This window comes from Phocoena phocoena, chromosome 8 (genome assembly GCF_963924675.1).
Source record: "Phocoena phocoena chromosome 8, mPhoPho1.1, whole genome shotgun sequence".
NCBI classification, from domain to species: Eukaryota; Metazoa; Chordata; class Mammalia; order Artiodactyla; family Phocoenidae; genus Phocoena; species Phocoena phocoena.
Window position 1 is genome coordinate 57,160,507 of NC_089226.1, and position 18,065 is coordinate 57,178,571.

At 54.9% G+C, this 18,065-nt stretch overlaps 1 protein-coding gene and 1 pseudogene across 2 annotated transcripts in view; both read left to right on the plus strand.

The window, feature by feature from the left end:
- The first annotated feature begins 2,292 nt into the window (after positions 1 to 2,292).
- On the plus strand, positions 2,293 to 3,386 carry LOC136127392 (protein SET-like; annotated as a pseudogene).
- A 1,798-nt stretch (positions 3,387 to 5,184) lies between these two features.
- Positions 5,185 to 18,065, plus strand: part of GDPD5 (glycerophosphodiester phosphodiesterase domain containing 5) — a 43,044-nt gene continuing 30,163 nt past the window's right edge. For both annotated transcript variants that reach the window (XM_065882257.1, XM_065882258.1), the window contains exon 1: positions 5,185 to 5,301. In XM_065882257.1, the coding sequence (XP_065738329.1) occupies positions 5,185 to 5,301 (117 nt within the window). The remainder of the gene's footprint in view (positions 5,302 to 18,065) is intronic.

Sequence of the window (18,065 nt, forward strand, 5' to 3'; positions counted from 1 at the left end):
GAATTGTGGTCCAGGGCGCCCCCAGGGCTGCCTCCCCTGGCCACTGGGGAAGTGGGAATAACTCAGGCTATCCCCTGGGGGAGCAGGCATGTCAGTGGTGCTCCCACAGGCTGCCCAGGAAGAAGGAGGGATGCCGGGAGCCCTCTAACCAAACCTGGGGCTCAGGGGAGGCTCCCCGGAGGAGGCAACATCTGAGCAGAGACTCGAAGGGTCAGGAGGTGTTAGCCAGATGAAGGGACAGCAGGTTCTGGAGTGCTGAGGCTAGAGGAGCCAGATCCTGGTCATTTGTCTGCTAAAAACTCACTCTGACTGCAGGTGAGACCTTGGATTGGCAGGGCAAGGCCCACCGCAGGGATTCCCCATCCAGGGGTGAGGTGAGACTGGGCCACTGCCCTGGCAGTGGCCAAGGGTGTGCTGAGAAAAGGGTCTTGAGGGATGTTAGAAGCAGGCTGGGGGTGATGAGGCGGTCACTGTGCCCATAATGGGTCTGGGTGACCCCCCTGGAGACAGCAAGGAGCCGCTGGCTATCTTGATGGCCCCAGGAGAACATGCAGAGGAAAGAAAAGAGGTTTGCCTCTCAAAGATGCCCCTGCAGTTCTGAATAGTGTGAAAATTCATGGTGGGGATGTGGGGGGAGGGAAATAGTTCCAAGAGCCACAGTCAGCTGAGTCCCCGGCTGGAGGCCTGGTGCAGGCAGCTCTACTTCCCTCTTTTCCAGATTTGAGATGGAAATTCCATTCCTGGGTGGGTTGTAATGCTCATTCATGGGGGGTGGGGGAGCAGAGGACACATGGGAATCAGTCCCAGAGTCGGGGTGGGAGTGGGGGTCCTGGGAAAGGAATGGGAGGGCAGGGCCCCTGCCTGCAGAATGCCCACCTGCCGTGCCTCAGTCACTGCAGCCATGTGCCCTCCTGGCACCGCTGCCCCTCCCCCAACCCCCAGTCATCTGACCTTTTTTGGAAGTCAAGACAAAAGCTGAAACCAAGGCTCAGGGAAGAGCCCTGAGTGGCTCTGGCTACAGGGCAAGTCATTGGCCAAGGCAGGGTGAATCGAGGGCCCTTTCTACACATTAGCTGCTTCCTCCCTTCCGGGGGAAGTAGGGGCAGGTGTTGTGGCCCACCTGACAGCAGAGACCCTCATCTGGGGGTTCACAGGGTGAGACGTGGTCCCTGGCTGTGGACTCTGGCCTTCTACCTCCTCTGGAAGGCTGTGAATGTGGGAGTACATATGTGAGCACACACTCCTTCCATTTTTTTTTTTTTTGGCCACAATGTTCAGCTTGTGGGATCTTAGTTCCCAGCTTAGCGATCGAACCCAGGCCCTTGGCCGTGAAAGCGCCGAGTCCTAACCACCGGACCACCAGGGAGTTCCCCACACACTCCTCTTACAGAGGAGTAAAGCCGAGAGGATCCCCTACCTGCTGACCCCACTCCTGCCCTCCCCAACCCCATGGGTGCCAAGCTGACTGCAGCAGCATCGCCATCCTATACCGTCCCCCAAGCCCTGGGCTCCACACGGCTCCGAGAGCCCCCAGCAGCTGCACCATGTCCACATGCCTCCGCAGGGAGCCACGGGCACAGAGGCTGCACCAGACGATTCCCAGCAATTAGGAGGCTCCGGGTCGGTCAGTGTGCCCAGCGAGCTCCTAACACGCCTCCGCACTCAGACAGGAGGCTGTAATCCCTGTGCTGAGGTTAGCACCTGGAGAGTGGGGGGAGATAGGGGCTGTTAGGCAGAGGCCCTGAGCAAGGCCCAGACGTGGAAGTAGTTGGTGGGCCTGAAGCCCGGTGCCCCTATGGTGTGGCCTCTGGGGCGTTAGAGACGGGAGCTCATCCTACAGGCCTCCCTGTACCTGTTAAGTGCCCACAGCACCCTTTCCCTTCTCAACCATATGCTGCACTTACAATACCGGTTCAGGGGCCATGGTGGCCCCGTGGTTGCAGGGTCAATAGACTTTCCCTATAAAGGGCTGGGCAGTAAGTATTTTAGGCTTTCTGAGCCATATGGTCTCTGTCATAACTCTGCAGTTATACTTAAAGCAGCCATAGACAATACATAAATGAGTGAGTGGGCCTGCGTCCTATAAACCTTTATTTACAGACTCTGAAATTTGACTCTCGTATAATTTTCACGGATCAAAACATATTTTTGTTTTGGTTTTTCCCCCCAACTACTTCAAAAATGTAAAAACCATTCTTATCTTGTGGGCTGTATAAAAACACGTGGCTGGAGTTCTCAGAGCTCCTGGTACAAGCTTCTTCCCTTGGGTGGATTCTTGGCTTTTCTCCCAGCATGGCCCCCAAACACAAGTCTTCACTTCCACCCCAAGCAAAGAAACCGAAGAAACCAAGACTGACTCCTGCCTCCAGGCCAGAGGAAACGCCTGCTTCTCCGAACTTGCTGAAGGAAGAAAAAGAACAGCGAGAAGCAATTGAATATATTGATGAAGGGCAAAATCAAACAGACAGACTTAACGAACAAGCCAGGGAGGAGATTTTGAAAGTAGAACAGAAATATAACAAACTCCGCCAACCATTTTTTCAGTAGAGGTCGGAACTGATTGCCAAAATCCCAGATTTTGGGGTAACAGCATTTGTTAACCATCCACAAGGGTCTGTACTCCTTGGGGAGTACTGCATTATTTGCAGAGGTGCTGCATTATTTGACAAGAGTCGAAGTGACAGAATTTGAAGATATTAAATCAGGTTACAGAACAGATTTTTATTTTGATGAAAACACTTCGAAAATAAAGTTCTCTCCAAAGAATTTCATCTGAATGAGAGTGGTGATCCATCTTCAAAGTCCACTGAAATCAAAAGGAAATCCGGAAAGGATTTGACAAAATGTTCAAGTCAAACGTAGAATAAAGCCAGCAGGAAGAGACAGCATGAGGAACCGGAAAGCTTCTTCACCTGGTTTACTGATCATTCTGATGCTGGTGCAGATGAGTTAGGAGAGGTCATCAAAGATGATATTTGGGGCTTCCCTGGTGACGCAGTGGTTGAGAGTCCGCCTGCTGATGCAGGGGACACGGGTTCGTGCCCCGGTCCGGGAAGATCCCACATGCCGCGGAGCGGCTGGGCCTTTGAGCCATGGCCGCTGAGCCTGCGCGTCCGGAGCCTGTGTTCCCGCAACGGGAGAGGCCACAACAGTGAGAGGCCCGCGTACCGCAAAAAAAAAAAAAAAAGATGGTATTTTGGCCAAATCCATTATAGTACTACTTGATTCCGGACACGGATGATGAGGAAGGGGAAGGAGAAGAAGATGATGGTGATGATGAAGAGGAAGAAGGATTAGAAGATATTGATGAAGAAGGGGATGAGGATGAAGGTGATGAAGATGATGATGGGGAGGGAGGAGAGGAAGATGAAGGGGAAGATGACTAATGGAACACTGATGGATTCCAACCTTCCTTTTTAAATTTTCTCCAGTCCCTGGGAGCAAGTTGCAGTCTTTTTTTTTTTTCTTTTTCCTCCTCCTCTTGTGCTCAGTCGCCCTGTTTTTGAGGTCTCTTTTCTCCTTTATACCGTGGCTCACAACTTATTTTGGGGAGAAATACCTTGAGCAGAATTCAGTGGGAAAAGAATCTCTACCCCTTTCTGTTCCAAATTCATTTTTATCCCTTCCTGTCTCAAAAAACCTTTATGGAATCAACACCACCAGGCTCTGTGGGAAAAAAAAAAAAACCTTCTGCTCCCTTAGCTCTGCTGGAAGCTGGAGGGTGCTAGGCCCCTGTGTATTAGTGCATAGAATTCTAGCTTTTTTCCTCCTTTCTCTGTATATTGGGCTCAGAGATTACACTGTGTCTCTATGTGAATATGGACAGTTAGCATTTACCAACATGTATCTGTCTACTTTCTCTTGTTTAAAAAAAGAAAAAAAAACTTAAAAAAATGAGGTTATAGGAGGTCAGCAAAGGGTGGGTTTGAGATGTTTGGGTGGGTTAAGTAGGCATTTTGACAACATGGCTTCTCCTTTGGCATGTTTAATTGTGATGTTTAACGGACATCCTTGCAGTTTAAGATGACACTTTTAAAATAAAATTCTCTCCTAATGATGACTTGAGCCCTGCCACTCGACGGGAGAAGCAGCAGAACCTGTAGGATCTTATTTGCAGTTGACATTCTCTATTGTAATTTTGTTCCTGTTTATTTTTAAATTTTTGTTTCACTGGAAAGGGAAGATGATGCTCAGTTTTAAACCTTAAAATTATACAGGTTGCTTTGTCACAATAAAACTAAATGTGTACACACACACACACACACACACACATACACAAAATATGTGGCTGGTTGGATTTGGCTATGAGTTATAGTTTGCCAACCCCTGGGTTAGAACAAGGAGCCAGACTGCCAGGCTCTGCTGTGTGACCTTTGACAAATGGCTAAACATTTCTGTGCTTCAGAATTCTCATCTGTAAAATGGGGGTGATAATGATAACAGTTGGAGAAAGTAAAAGTGTACAACAGCTTTGGAAAACAGCTTTTGGCAGTTCTTCAAAAAGTTAAACATAGAGTTACCGTATGACCCAGCAATCCCATCCCAAAGTATTACTCAAGAGAAATGAAAATATACATTCACACAAAAACTTGTTCATAGCAGAGTTATTCATAACAACCAAAAAGTGGTAACAACCCAAGTGTCTACCAACTGGTGAGTGGATAAAATGGTATATCTATACAATCAAATAATTTTCAGTCATAATAAGAAATGCAGTACTGATTCATGCTATAACATGGATGAACCTTGAAAACATTAAGTGAAAAAAGCAAGACGCACAAGACCATATATCATATGATTCCATTTATGTGAAATGTCCAGAATGGGCAAATCCGTGGAGACAGAAAGTAGATTAGGTTGCTTGGGGCTGGGGGGTGGGAGTGGGGGAGTGACTGCTAGTAGGTATGGGGATTTTTGTTGGATGATTAGGTCATGGGTGGGTGGCAGGGGACTGTCCTAGGGGACTTGCAAGGATGGGCCTCTGACTCCGAGAGAGACAAGGACCCATGGCAGGGCTCTGAGCAGAGGCTGACCCTCCCTGACCTAGACTACAGTGACACCTGCTGCGCTGGGGCCAGGTCCCCACCCCTCCCCTGCCTCACAGTACTTTGTTTGCTCCCCCAGGACCAGCCGGGGGCCTCCATGGGCGCCTGACGGCAGGGCGCCAGGGCCGCGGGCGCGAGCATGGTGAGACACCAGCCCCTGCAGTACTATGAGCCGCAGCTCTGCCTCTCCTGCCTCACCGGCATCTACGGCTGCCGCTGGAAGCGCTACCAGCGCTCTCACGATGACACCACACCGGTGAGCTGTGCTGGGATGGGGCCAAAGGACCCAGGGAGCCCCAGGGCCTGGGGGAGGGGTCTCAGCTTTGACACCCTGCTGTGTGGCTCTGGACAGGCCAATGCCCTTTCTGGGTTTCAGTTTCTCCTTCTGTAAAATGGGCCTATGGAAATTCCCGAATCTACCTGACTAGGTGGGCAAGGAACGTGGGTGTAGCCAGTTGTTGACTCCCCTCTGACAGTGTGGGGTGTGGGCTGCTCTTGAGGTCTGGGCAGGGAGGGCTGCTCCAAGAGGGTGGGGTCCCCCAAGGTGAGCAGAAGTTCTCAGCTTCCTGGCAGATCCTGATGGGCAGGTAAGCAGACGGGTGGCTCTTCAAGGGGAGGGTGAAGAGCTGGGCCAGGCCATCCTGGAGCCTGGGAGCTGGCAGGGCCATGGCCTGGCACCAGGGCCCAGTCACCTGAGCCACAAGCCTGCCAGGGCTGGCAGCAGGTGCTCAGCTGGATAAAGAAAGCCTCCCTTAGTGTCCGGCTCCCCAAGCCAAACCCCACGCCACACTTCCGTCCCTGGGGCACCATCAGCCATTGGATCTAGTTTCTTCTCTGAAGGAACCCAATTCCTTCAGGAGGGAACAGAGAGAGAGATAAATGGTGTTTATCTAAAAGCTTTGCTGCCTGGAAAACAACTTTCTCCTCCCTCCTGCTTGTCTGAACAAAGAGGCCAGCCTCCAAATTCAGCCAGCCCCAAAACGGGCTGGAGTGGCCAGGGGCGGAGGTCAGAGGCCAAGCATCACCAGACTATATCTGGATGTGGAGGTTGGGGAAGCTTGTCCACCTCCCTGCCCTCCCTCTCTGCCTGTGCTGGTAGGGACAGAGGGACAGAGCACTCGACTGAGTCGGGAGCCTGTTCTCATGACCCCCAAATGGTAAGAAGCAGGTACCACCTGTGGGCACCTGGCCTGATTCATTGCCGTGTACCCACTCTAGCACACAGGAGGCAACATGCCCAACTGAGGCAAGGGAGAGGAGGGACCTGCCCAGGGCAGCCTGTCCGTCCTATGTGCTGTGCTCCGAGCTCCATTGTCCCCTGAGGCAGCGGAAGGAAGTCAGCAGGGCCTCCACGTGTCAGGAGGGCAGGAGCTCGCAGTCTGCTACACCCAGGTGTCTGTCTGTGTGCCGGGCGCTGAGCTGAGCACTGACACGCGGCCACCCCTGTTTCTCCCAAGCCCGTGAGCTAGGTGTCATCGCCACCGCTTCACATGCGGAAACAGAAGCCAAGGATGTCCGTGACCAGGACAAGGTCACGCAGCTAGAGAGGGGCAGAGCTCGGATCTGGCCCTGCACGGTGTCCAGCGCTCTTGGTGGGGGTGGGATGGGAAGACTGCTGAGGCTGAGGAAGGGAGGAGAAGGATGGCTGAGCTCCCAAGCAGGAAGCCCTTGGCCGTCGGAAGAGACACTGGAGGAAGGCGGCTCTCTCCCAGGGCACCTCACACCTCTTGGTGGGCCCAGGGCCAGCCAGTTCCAGGCTGTGGAGTCAGGAAGTGATGGGCCTTGGCTGTGGCCCGCCCAGGGCCCAGGCTGGAGGAAGTGGTGGGTTGAGGCCAGTTTTGAGTTGACTGGGGGCCCAAGTGGCGTAGGCTCTGCAAATGCCAAGGCCTGAGGTGCCAGGTATGGGGCAGTGGCCGGAGGCTGCAGGCCACAGCCTGGGAGAGGCTGGGAGAGGGGAGAGGGTTTTGCAGCAACTCTGGGTGGCAGGGCCTCTGCAGAAAGGGCTGAGCTCACCTCAGGCAACCCGCACCTCGCAGCTGAGGATGAGTGGGCGGCCCACCCCGGCCCTTAACTCAGCTCCACTCCCGCTTCCTCTCCCACTTCCTGGGTTCCAGCCTCCGCGGGTTCACCCTTCTCTCCCTGGCTCTCCTCTCTTCTCTTTTCTCTCCCCGGTCCCTCCCCAGACAGCTGGGCCAGAACCATGACGGGGGCTGGGCTCCTGGCCTGACACAGTGAAAGCAACAGCAATCTGGTGTCTCAAAGTCAGGGCTGGTGCAGAGAAGCTGCTCTGTAAATTTTGCTGAACAAATAGAGGCCCAGAGTGAGCTCTGGGAGCGCAGGTTGGGGAGTGAAAGGAGAGCCCCTCGGGCCTGGAGAGGCCTCGGCCAGGGGGAGCGGGCCCAGCTTTGGGCCTGTGCCTTTCCTCATCCCCACCTTCCCCTCCTCCTTTGGGCATCCCCTTACCCCTCCACCCTCCATGCCCCCACCAGGCACAGCCTCTGCTCAGGACCCCTTGGGGGAGCCTCTTGTGTCTCCCAAGTCAGGGAAGCCTAGGGTCAAGTTCTTCAGTGAAGCTGAACCTCTCTGGGCCTCTTCTGTGCAGTGAGGTGACACACAGGTGGCGAGTCACAGAAGCACTCATCCTCAGGCTGGGAACGAAGTGTGAGAGTAACAGTTAATGTTTCTTGAGCACCTATTGTATGCAGGGAGCTTATGGCTTACAGGCATTGCCCTGTTGATTGTTCTAACACGCTGTTGGGGCATATTTAATTGTTATGCCCTGTTTATGGATGGGGAAATCAAGGCTTGAAGCCCCATCCGTGATAGATTTGCAGCAAGAGCGTCAGGAAGTTGGAGGCTGCCAGGAAGACAGGTGGGTTTTAAGTCTGGGTGTGTTTATTTATTTATTTATTTTAAATTAATTAATTTTGGGGGTGGAATTGGGTCTTCGTTGCTGCGCGCGGGCTTTCTCTCGTTGCGGCGAGCCGGGGCTACTCTTCGTTGTGATGCACGGGCTTCTCGTTGCGGTGGCTTCTCTTGTTGCGGAACATGGGCTCTAGGTGTGCGGGCTTCGGTAGTTGTGGCACGTGGGCTCAGTAGTTGTGGCGCACGGGCTTAGTTGCTCCGCAGCATGTGAGGTCTTCCCGGACCAGGTATCGAACCCGTGTCCCCATCATTGGCAGGCAGATTCTTAACCACTGAGCCACCAGGGAAGCCCCAAGTCTGCGTGTGTTTAAAGAAGAAAGGCAGGACGGGGAGGAGGACTTGGGAAGTTGCCTGACAGAGAGAAGAGCAGGGACCGGGAGCATTTGGGACAAGTTGGGGAATGGCTTGAATGCCAGGCTAGGCACCCTCAGTGCTTCCCTGGTTAAGAGCTGGCCCTGCAGTACTGGATGGGGATCCTGGGGAGGGAAGAGGGGTGCAGGGAGCCTGGGAAGGAGCCCCCGCCCCGCTGCTCTCCATGCAGGTTGGCCTCCTTCCTTCCTGCCCCTCCCCGCTCCTCACATTCCCATCTCCTCCAACCCTCTGCTCACACTGTCCCCTCCCCCCAGGACACACACTTGACAAATAAGGAAACAGGAAACTGAGGACCAGAGAGATGAAATGACGTCCTCTCCTGCCCCCCAACACCGAGGAAGTGGAGGAGCCTGGCAGCAGAAGGCTGGCTCACTCGACAGCTAGGAAGCGGAAGCAAAAGCTTTTTATAACTGGGGATAATTAATTGGTTGTTGTCTGTGACTCATTACTCTAATATTGCCAATTAAGGATGGGGTAGGACAGAAGGCAGCTCTCAGGCCATCCCCACAGGGGCCCCTGAAGACTCTGCGTCTGTGCGAGGGAGCACAGTGTCAAAACCAGCTTCTTTGTAGCAAGAGGGATATAAGTCAGATGCCTGGAGGGACTTCCAGCCCGAGACATTGAAGGAGACAGTCAACTCTCTCGCACTTCTATAGTATGGTTGCCTTTTGAAGGGTGTTTTAAGCTTCTTTTGACCCCCTCTGTCTTATGGATGGGTCTCCAGGAAGAGGAAGTGATTTATTCAAGCCGAGGAGTTGAAGGCACAGCTTGCACTGCGCCTGCTTGCACCCCCAGTCCCGTGCCCTCTCCCCCGTTCCAAACCAAACAGTCTTGCCTGGGATGCGTTGGTTACTTACTCAATCAACAAACCTGTCCTGATACCTGCCCTGAGTCCAGGGGTCAAAGGTATATCAAACCTGGTTTCTCCCTCCCTTGAAGGGCTCCTAAGTGGGTGGGGAGCAGATCAGAACAGACCTCCAGACCACCCAGGGTGATCACTGCCGGGGCCCAGGGACACCGCAGGCAGGAAAGCTTGCCTGAGCTGGTGTCAGAGAGAGTTAGCACATCATGTCATGCCAGAGTGGGGAAGGCAGGGGAGCGGCATGTTACAAGAGTGTCTTGTGTTTGGGAACTGAAAGCGATTTGGCCCAGTGCAGCTCTGGTGTTAGGAGGGAGAGCGTGTGGCCAAGGGGACCTGAGCCAGAGGCTGTGCTGGGGAGCCTGCACTCCATCCTGGGAGGTGGGAGCCCAGTCGGACTCGGTCTGTGCAGGGACCACTCTGGTTCAATCACGGAGAATGCGCTGAGGGGCCTTGAGTGGAGGCGGGGATGGCAGGGAGCTAGACAAGAAGGGCTGAGGCCTCAACTAGGGGGAGGGGTCTGCAAAGAAGTAGCAAAGGGAGGGATTCTAGAGACACCTAGACGGTGCATTCAGCAGACTGGCTGCGGAAGAGAATTTTGATGATGCCTCCCGTCATCCCATGATTTCCACCTGGCTGGATGAGGCCATTCCTGGAGTCGGGAAACCATGCTGTGCCCAGGGGGTGTGTGAGAGGCTGTGCGGTCTCAGGAGTGTCGAGGAATAGCGCAGTGGGGGCGGGTGGAACACAGACAAAATACCACCCCCCACCCCACCATTGCCTACCTCTTTTGATGGGAACACCTCCCACCATGGCAGGAAGACACCTGCCGCTGGGAAATCCATCAGCACTCCGTCACCCTTCACCCTCCACACAGCCATCCCGGGATAACCTACCTCACCCGTTCACAGCACTGCCCTTCGCTCCGCTGTCCCCTCTGCCTGGAATGCCTTCTCTCTGGTCTCTGCCTCTCAAGGCTCATCGCAGATCTCTATGCCTCTAAGAAGTGTCCCCTTCAAACAAAAGAGTCAGGCCTCCTTCCCTGCCTCTCCCCTTCCCCTGGGCTCCCGCAGCATCTCGGGCCTGGGCTGCCCATGTGGGTCCTGACTTCCTGTTTCTCCCGCTGGACCATGAGTGTGCTGAAGCCAGGGCCTGGCTCAGAGGAGGACCTCAGGCAAGGAGTGGGAGGAAGACTGAGTGGGTGACTTGAAGAGCAAGTGAGGAAGCCAGTGAGGGTGGGGAGGCTGGACCCGCGATGAGCTCCCGGGTGAGCACCCCAAGGAGCATTGGGTGGTCTGGAGAGTAGGGGCGCATGCTGCATTCCAGTGCCCCTGGCTGTGGCTGACAGGGAGGGGTGCTGACTCAGCCGAGGGACCTCTCAGGCCACCCTTGGAGGTGGGGTCAGGCTCTGCCAGTGGGAGGAGGAGGGGGTGAGTTTCCCAGCTGGCTCCCCACGTTCTTGTCCTATCAACACCACGTGGGCCTGTGGCAGGGCTATGGGGCAGGGAAGAGTGGATCTCACTCAGGAACCAAGGTGGGCTCCCTGGAGGAAGCAGCCTTTGGAATGGCCTCCAGGGTGTGATTGGAGTCAGCCAGACGCACCTGGCCATTCCTGGCTAGGGGAGCTGCGGCCTGAACTCTACCCTGCCTCCTCCAGTGACTTAGTGTGTGGCCTTAGACAAGGCCAGACCCTTTCTGGGCCTCAGCTTGCTGTGGGTGAGGTGGAGGTACAAACCCACGCCCCAAGGGTCCAGTTAGATAACAGATAGCAACGTGTCTCACGTCCTGAACAGGACAGACCACTGTTCCAACTTGGGGAAAACGTGTCCTCCCTACACACTTTCAAAGGGATGGCTGTTCCCTTCTCTGGTGCTTTGGGGGAGAGGGACCCAGCCGGTCAGAGAGGAGCCCTCTGAGCTTCAATTCTGCCACTTCTAAACTGGCGATGATAAGAGCCATTTTATCCTATAAACCTTGCAGGTTTGCCATGAGGATAAGAAAATGGGAGATGATATTACTGCATCCATGAGGGAGAGGAGAGGCTGGCAGAAGTTGTTGCAGCACAGGGAGCTAAGGATTTATTGCTGTAATAAAGCCAGGCCGCCGCTGGCTTTCGGGAACCCCCGCACCCCACCTCCTCCTCTCTGAACGGCACTGAGGGGGCCGGGCGTGGTCAGGCCACGCTCCCGGGAAGACGAGTAAGCTCTTGTTCATGACCTCTGTGACCACCTTGCGTGTCTGCTTAGGGAGCATGTATGGGGCAGGAGGAGAGGCTGTGGCCACTCACCGCCCTGTGGCCTTGGCCGGCCCCCCTGCAGGGCGCTGGGATAATCCCTCCTAAGGGCCCCCAGCTCTTCTGCTCACGTCTCCCCAAGGGCTGACGCAAGGCACAGGATGCGCGGGGAAGGACGGGGTGCTCCAGGCTGAGCCTGGCTTCATTCTCCTGCCTAATGAGCCACTCCGAGTGCACCCTGGCAGAAGCAGGGGCAGACAGAGGCCTAATTGCCCAGCTCCCTGTAGCCCAGAAAAATAAATCCAGCCTCTTAGGCTGTCAGGAGCTGGCTGGGGGCTGGGGATTTTAATCCTTTTCCCTACTCGGCCCTAATGCTGAGATCCATCTCAAACCTCCCTAGGCTGCCCCCTCCCCCAAATCTCCTGGGTCAGAGCCAGAGTAATCCTGCCAGGGCTGCCCAGCTCTCTCTTCTGGGAGCTCCACACACCGTTCCCAGCTGACATTCACCAGTCTCCCCGTTAGGAACTTGGCGAGGATGAAACAGGAGGGTGATTAGAGGAGCCGGTGTGCCCAAGGTGCAGCCTGCAGGTGGACAGACTAGGCGGGGAGGCACCCCTCAATCGCTCTCCAGTCTCTGCAAGGCTGTGTGGTGCTGAGGGCACAGCTGGACTCTGGGGCCTCAAAGCAGAGCCGGGACCCCAGGAGTGGCACAGGGAGCTGAGCTCAGCCACGTGGAAGGAGCTGTGCCAGGCGGAGCCAGCACGCAGGGAAGGGCTGCCTTGGGACAGACTAGAAAACCTAGAAACAACCCACACACATCTGAGAGCGTGCTGTGTGGTAGACAATCACGGAAATCATTGCAAATATCACAGACCGTACAGGGACAGCTGAAGTATCCATCTGGTGCAAGTAAAATTAGATCCCTGTCTCTTACCTCAAATCAAAAGAAATTCCAGATGGATGAAATGTATTTTTTTCTTTTTTTAAGGTCCTTTTTTTTCTGTTTAGGAAGCACACATTTGTTGAGAAAATTCAAATAACTCGGAAAGATGTAAAGTAAAAGAAATTCTAATCTTCATGCTTTAGAGGAAAGGCTTTGAAACCTCTCTCCATACACGTATACACACATATGGAGCTATAGATAGGTAGGTGGATTACAGATTCGAGTGTAAACAAAGAGAAATTATTAGTGTAAATATGAATTAAATCTATAATCGTGGGCCACCTGCCCTAAACACGATACCAAAGGCAAAGACCCATAAAGGAAAAAGGGGTAGATCTGACTGCGTAAAAATGTAAATGTTTTAAACAAAAAGCATGAAAAACAAAATTAAAGTCAACTGATAAAATAAGAAAAAGTAGACAATCTATATGAAAGTTACTATCTTACATAGAGAAAGCTTTTATAAACCCCTAAGAAGCCAGTTGGCCCAAACGAAAGCTGCCAGGCTCTGTGCCTTTGCACCTTCCACTCCCTCCCTCTGCCCTTACCTTGTCAGGTAAGCCCATTCCAGCAAGCCCATTCCTTTCAGCTTTGCTGCAAGCATCTCCTCCTCCAGAGAGCCCTCCAGACCATCCCTTCCCCGATAACTGGCAGTGTGCTCCTTGGCAGCCCTTGCTTGCCCCATTCGCCACACTCGTTTCTACGATTGGCGTTGCCTGCTGGCTGGTCAGTCTTCTGTGCAGGTTGCTCAGAGGAGAGTCCAAGCCTGATCTGTCTCCCAGTGTCCAGGGCTCAGCACGTGTGTAGAATGACTGGAAGAGAGTGGTGACGTGGGCGTGGAGGGGAGATGCTGGAATTGAGTTTGGGGTATGAAGTAGGGGTCTAATTATATATTTTTTTACCAAATGGATGTCCAGATGTCCCAGTACCATCTGTTGAATTCTCCATCCTTTCTGTACTAATTTACCTGGTATTAATCCTGTGTCCATCCTTCCAGGCCATTCCCTGTCTTTGGGTCTCAGTTTCTCCAGTTCTTAATTGGACCTTTAGAGGATGAGGCAAGATGATCTCTGAAATCTTTTGTAACTCTGAAATTCCAAGGTTCCCGCCCTGGCTCTGCCTGTGACTTGCTGTGTGACCTTGGGCAAGGCCTTGCCTCTCTGAGCCAGTTTCCTCCTTGGTCAGACGAGGATAATTACATGTCTTGCTTTTTGTTGCTTTGGGATAGTTGAAGCTGGAGGCACCCAGAGCTGGGTGTGAATTCTGGTTCCATCATTACGTTTGCCCTTTGTGACCTTGGGCAGCTCACTTCCCCTCTCTGAGCCCTGGTTTCCTCCAACTATTCCGTCTGCTTTGCAGAGCTGTGGAGAGGGCGAGATGCGAAGCAGCAGGTAGAGGGCTCTTAGGACTGCCCCACCCCCAACTCTGCGAAGTGCTCATATAGGGCTCTGTCCTCCGTGGCCAGTGATGTGGGATCTTCTTCCTTAAGCCGTGCTGGCTCCTAGGACTGCAGCCTGCAGAGCTGGGCCTGACCTCTGCATCCCCCTGACCATGGCACCAACCCTGGGCTGGGAGGGGGTGATCCGCTTGGCTGTCTTCCTCAGCTGGGGAAATGTGATGTAGAGCAGGGGGCGGGGAAGACTTGATCACTGCCTTCACATAATTAAAGGACTGTCAGACACGAAATGATAATTATAGGAACGATCATGGATTTGGCAACGTACAGCTTACATCTGTAATCCCATTTGATCCTGGCAGTCCTCCTGTGAGGTAGAGGTGATGTCATCCTCAGGAACAGAGGAGGAAGCTGAGGCTTGAGGTCCCGAGTGATTGGCCCGCAGCCACGCGGCTAGTGGTAGAGGGCGGGGAATGAAAATCCAGCTCTTGATTGTATTCCCCCACGCCCTGGCCATTTGACCCGTGTTCTTGCCCTTTTGCCGGACTTGTTCTCTGTGGTGTCAGAGAACCAGCTGCAGGGTGGCAGCCAAGGAGGCAGAAATCAGCTGCACCTCAGGCAGGGATGGAGGCAAGGACAACACCTTCTGACACCCTGCCGTTGCCAGATACTTCTGTCCAGCACTGCTGTCCCCATTTTACAGAGCAGGAAGCCGGCGCTCAGGGAGGATAAAGCAATGTCTTCTCCAAGGTCACCCATTTAGTAGGTGGCCAGTCACACCCAGCATTCCTGGACTCCCAAACACAGCCTGCCTCTATCCGGCTGCTGTCTCAGAGGGAAGAATTTTCAGCCCAGAGGAGGGCCCGGCAGCACCCACAGGGAGAGTGCCCATCTCTGGAGCTGTGGGAGCAGAAGCAGGGCAAGCTCCTATCCTGGAGGACGCAGAGGCGATCTCTGCCCCGGAGGACAGGCAGGGAACAGGAGTCCAGCGAGACAGCTCTGCCTCCGCCAGTGAACCTGAGGTCATGGTGGCGCCAAGGGCAGGGGGGCGGCTCGTGCTCGGGGGCCGTCCTGATGCAGATTTCAGTCTCCAGGGTCAATTCGGGGGACCCAGGGGAGGTGCTCCAGGCCCCGGGGGGACCCCAGCAGTGTCTGGGTGTGTTCTGGCCCAGGGCCACGGTCTGGGGTGGGCAGGGGCCCACAGCGGGCAGCACACGTCCTGTGTGGGGCTGGGCTTTGTGGCTGCAGCGCTCTGTGACCCCGTGAGCCCCAGCTGCTAATAGGCTCTCTCTCCACACACACATTCTCCTCTAAAGGCAGAAGGCTGGGGGTGGGACAGAGACAAGAGGGGTGAGGAGAAGACGTGACAGCCAACAGGAGACAGTGAGCAGGAGAAACTGGCATACGGTTGCCCGTGCGGGGTGGAGGGTCTCGTCTTCCTGGAGGATGGGGGCAAGAGTGGGAGGAGATGGGATGGGGCCGGGCCTCTGGGATTCTCCGCCGCGGTCACCCCTGTAACAGGGATGGAGTCCCCTGCCTCACCCGCAGCCAGGGCCCATCCCCTTCCCCAGCTGCTCTCAGCCCTTCTTCCTTGCGCCTTGACTGTCGTCCTGCTCCCAGGCAGCTGCAAGACTGGAAGGAAGGGGCTGTGGTGTCACAATGGGAGCTCCTTCCCTTGGTTCCCTGGGGACCCCAGGCTTCGCCTGAGGATAAATCGGGTTGGATGATGTCCTTGTCCACTGGTGGCCCTGAGACCTCCCTGCATCCCCACCACGTCCACACCTTCTTCTGTTCCTCACACCATGTCTGAGCACCTCCTTGTGATCCGCGGGATGCGGGCCCAGGGTGCACAGAGATACCTCAGCCATCCCTGCCCCGAAGGAGTCCGTAGCCCAGTGAACTGTCCCTTAGTGTGCGCCTACTGTGTGCCGCTTGATGTATGTCACCTCATTGAACATCAACCCTCCACAGTAGGGGGTGTTATTCCCATTTTATAGGTGAGGAAACTGAGGCTCAGAGGGATTAAGTAACTCACCCAAGTGGCAGAGCCAGGTCTGTCTCCCTCTTGAGCCTGGGCTCGTTCCACCTCCACAATTCAGAATGTGATCGACAGTCAAGTTGATGGGTACCAAGAGTCTGTGCAGAAGCAGTTAAGAGAGGGAGGTCCTGGGACTTCCCTGGTGGTCCAGTGGTTAAGACTTCTACTTCCCCGCCATACTTCCACTGCAGCGGGAATGGGTTCGATCCCTGGTAGGGGAACTAAGATCCCACATGCCACATGGCATGGCCAAAAAAAAAAAAAAAAAAAAAAGAAAGAAAGAAAAGAAAAAAGAAAAGGAGGTCTTGGGAGCTGGAGGGATGGGAGAGCTTCCTGAAGGAGAAGAAGGCTTGGCCTAGGGTGTGGACTCCAGCAAGAGAGGATAAAGGACTCTCAGGAGGCTGAACTGGGTCTGGGATTAACATGCCTGGGTCCCAGAGAGCAAGGGCGGCTTTTGCGAGAGCTGTGCGGGGCTGGTTCCCAAGGGGGCAGCAGACGATCGCCTCCTGCCGGGGCACCTGTGGTCAACGCCCCCCTCCACTTCTCCCCGACTTGGTCACCTTGTATACGTTGCTCAATCTCTGACTCACCTCCACTCATCCATATTGAGCCTCTGTGCAAATTAGCAAAGAGTGCCCCTTCCCCAGGGATCTTGACTGTTATCTGCTCGAAAACTGTCATGACAAATAAGGACATCAATGGTGACCATGGTGTGAGTGGCCCTTCTCAGTGTTGGCACTTCTTGCTCAGCCATATGTGGTGACCCTTCTCTGAGTCTTGGTGTCTTTGTTTGCTCCGAGTTGGGGATAAATGCCCAGGCATTGTACAGACTGTGGGAGGCGATGGAGGGCCAGTGGCTCCCCCATCCCTGCCAGCATGGCCGTGGCCTCACAGCCTGCATCTCTGGAGCAGGGCCAGGCTGGCTTGTTGGGGGGCGCCTGGCTTGTTGGCTCAGGCCCCTCTCCTGTAACACGCCCTGACAAGGACCATTAGTGCCATTTGGAGCCTCTTTGTCAGTGGAGCTGCTCCCCAGGCCACTTCCTCCCCCAGTTCCTGGCCTTCCCTCCCCTTTCTTCCAGCCCCTGCCATTCAGTTTTTTCCTCTGATTGTTCTTAGAGGGACCTGCCCCCTCCATCCCTACTGTGGATGGGGCCTCTTCATCCCCATGTACAGGCTCCCTGTGGCCGTGGGACCTCTGGCTTTCAGCTCCCAGGACTTTCATCCCTGGGTGGCCCCCAGCCCCGGCTCATGCCTGGCTCCAATAATGGGGTCCCTAGTTCTTTGTTGCGGTTCCCAGGGGTAGGGAGGGGCGGCAGCCCCTCATTCTCGCCCTGTCCTCCCTGCCCCACTCTCAGGATCCAGCCAAGGGAGGACCGTGGCCCTTAGTGCACAGGACCCCTGTGTGCTGTGGGCCCCCCTGACACCTGCGGTCTTTCTGGCCACCTGTCAGAATTGCCCCTGAGTCCTGCATCACACATCACCATAGGACATTCCCCACCCCCCGGCACCTGTGGCGGGTTCTCTACCTGCCACTGTCCCTGCAGCTATTTCCCTGGTCCCACGGGACTCCATGCTGCTGGCCTGGGACAGGACCCATCATAGGCAGAGGCTTACCCCTCACCCGGGCCCTTCTCAGAACCTTGTCCTCTGGCCAGAAGCCTTGCACCTGCTGAGGCAGAGTGATCTCTGTGGACAGATGGCCACTCACCGCTGCTGGCTCGGGGTTCACAAAAGACCGAGGGCTCCTCTGTGGAGGTAGGGTGGTAAGCCCCCGGTGAAATCTCTCCTGGGTGGGCATACTCATGCCAGAGTAGGAGAGAGGACCTTTGCTCACCCGCCATCTCACTATCGAATCTTTCCTAAGTTGCCACCTACCCTGGGAATATGAAGACCACCCAGATCTTCAAGGTGCTTACTGTGTGGCAGGGGGGACCGACATATAGAAGGACAGTTCTAGAACCGCAGGGTCTGTGCCTTAACCGACATGGCTGCAACAGTTATGGAAGCTCTGAGGAGATGGGATTCACCCTGCTGGGACAGGGCAGGCCTCAGGGAGGAGGAGGGTTGCCCTATGGACCAGAGTGGGGTTGCTTTCTAGATGGAGCCATCAAGAGGTTAAACTGGGATTAGAACCGTAGCTCCAAGCTGGCTGTCCGGTGCAGGAAGGATCAAAGAAGCCCGGAAAGCTGCGGGGAGCCCGGCAAGGGGCCCGGGAAGTGGCTGGGTGAGAGATGCTGAGCTGCTCCAAGCCCTC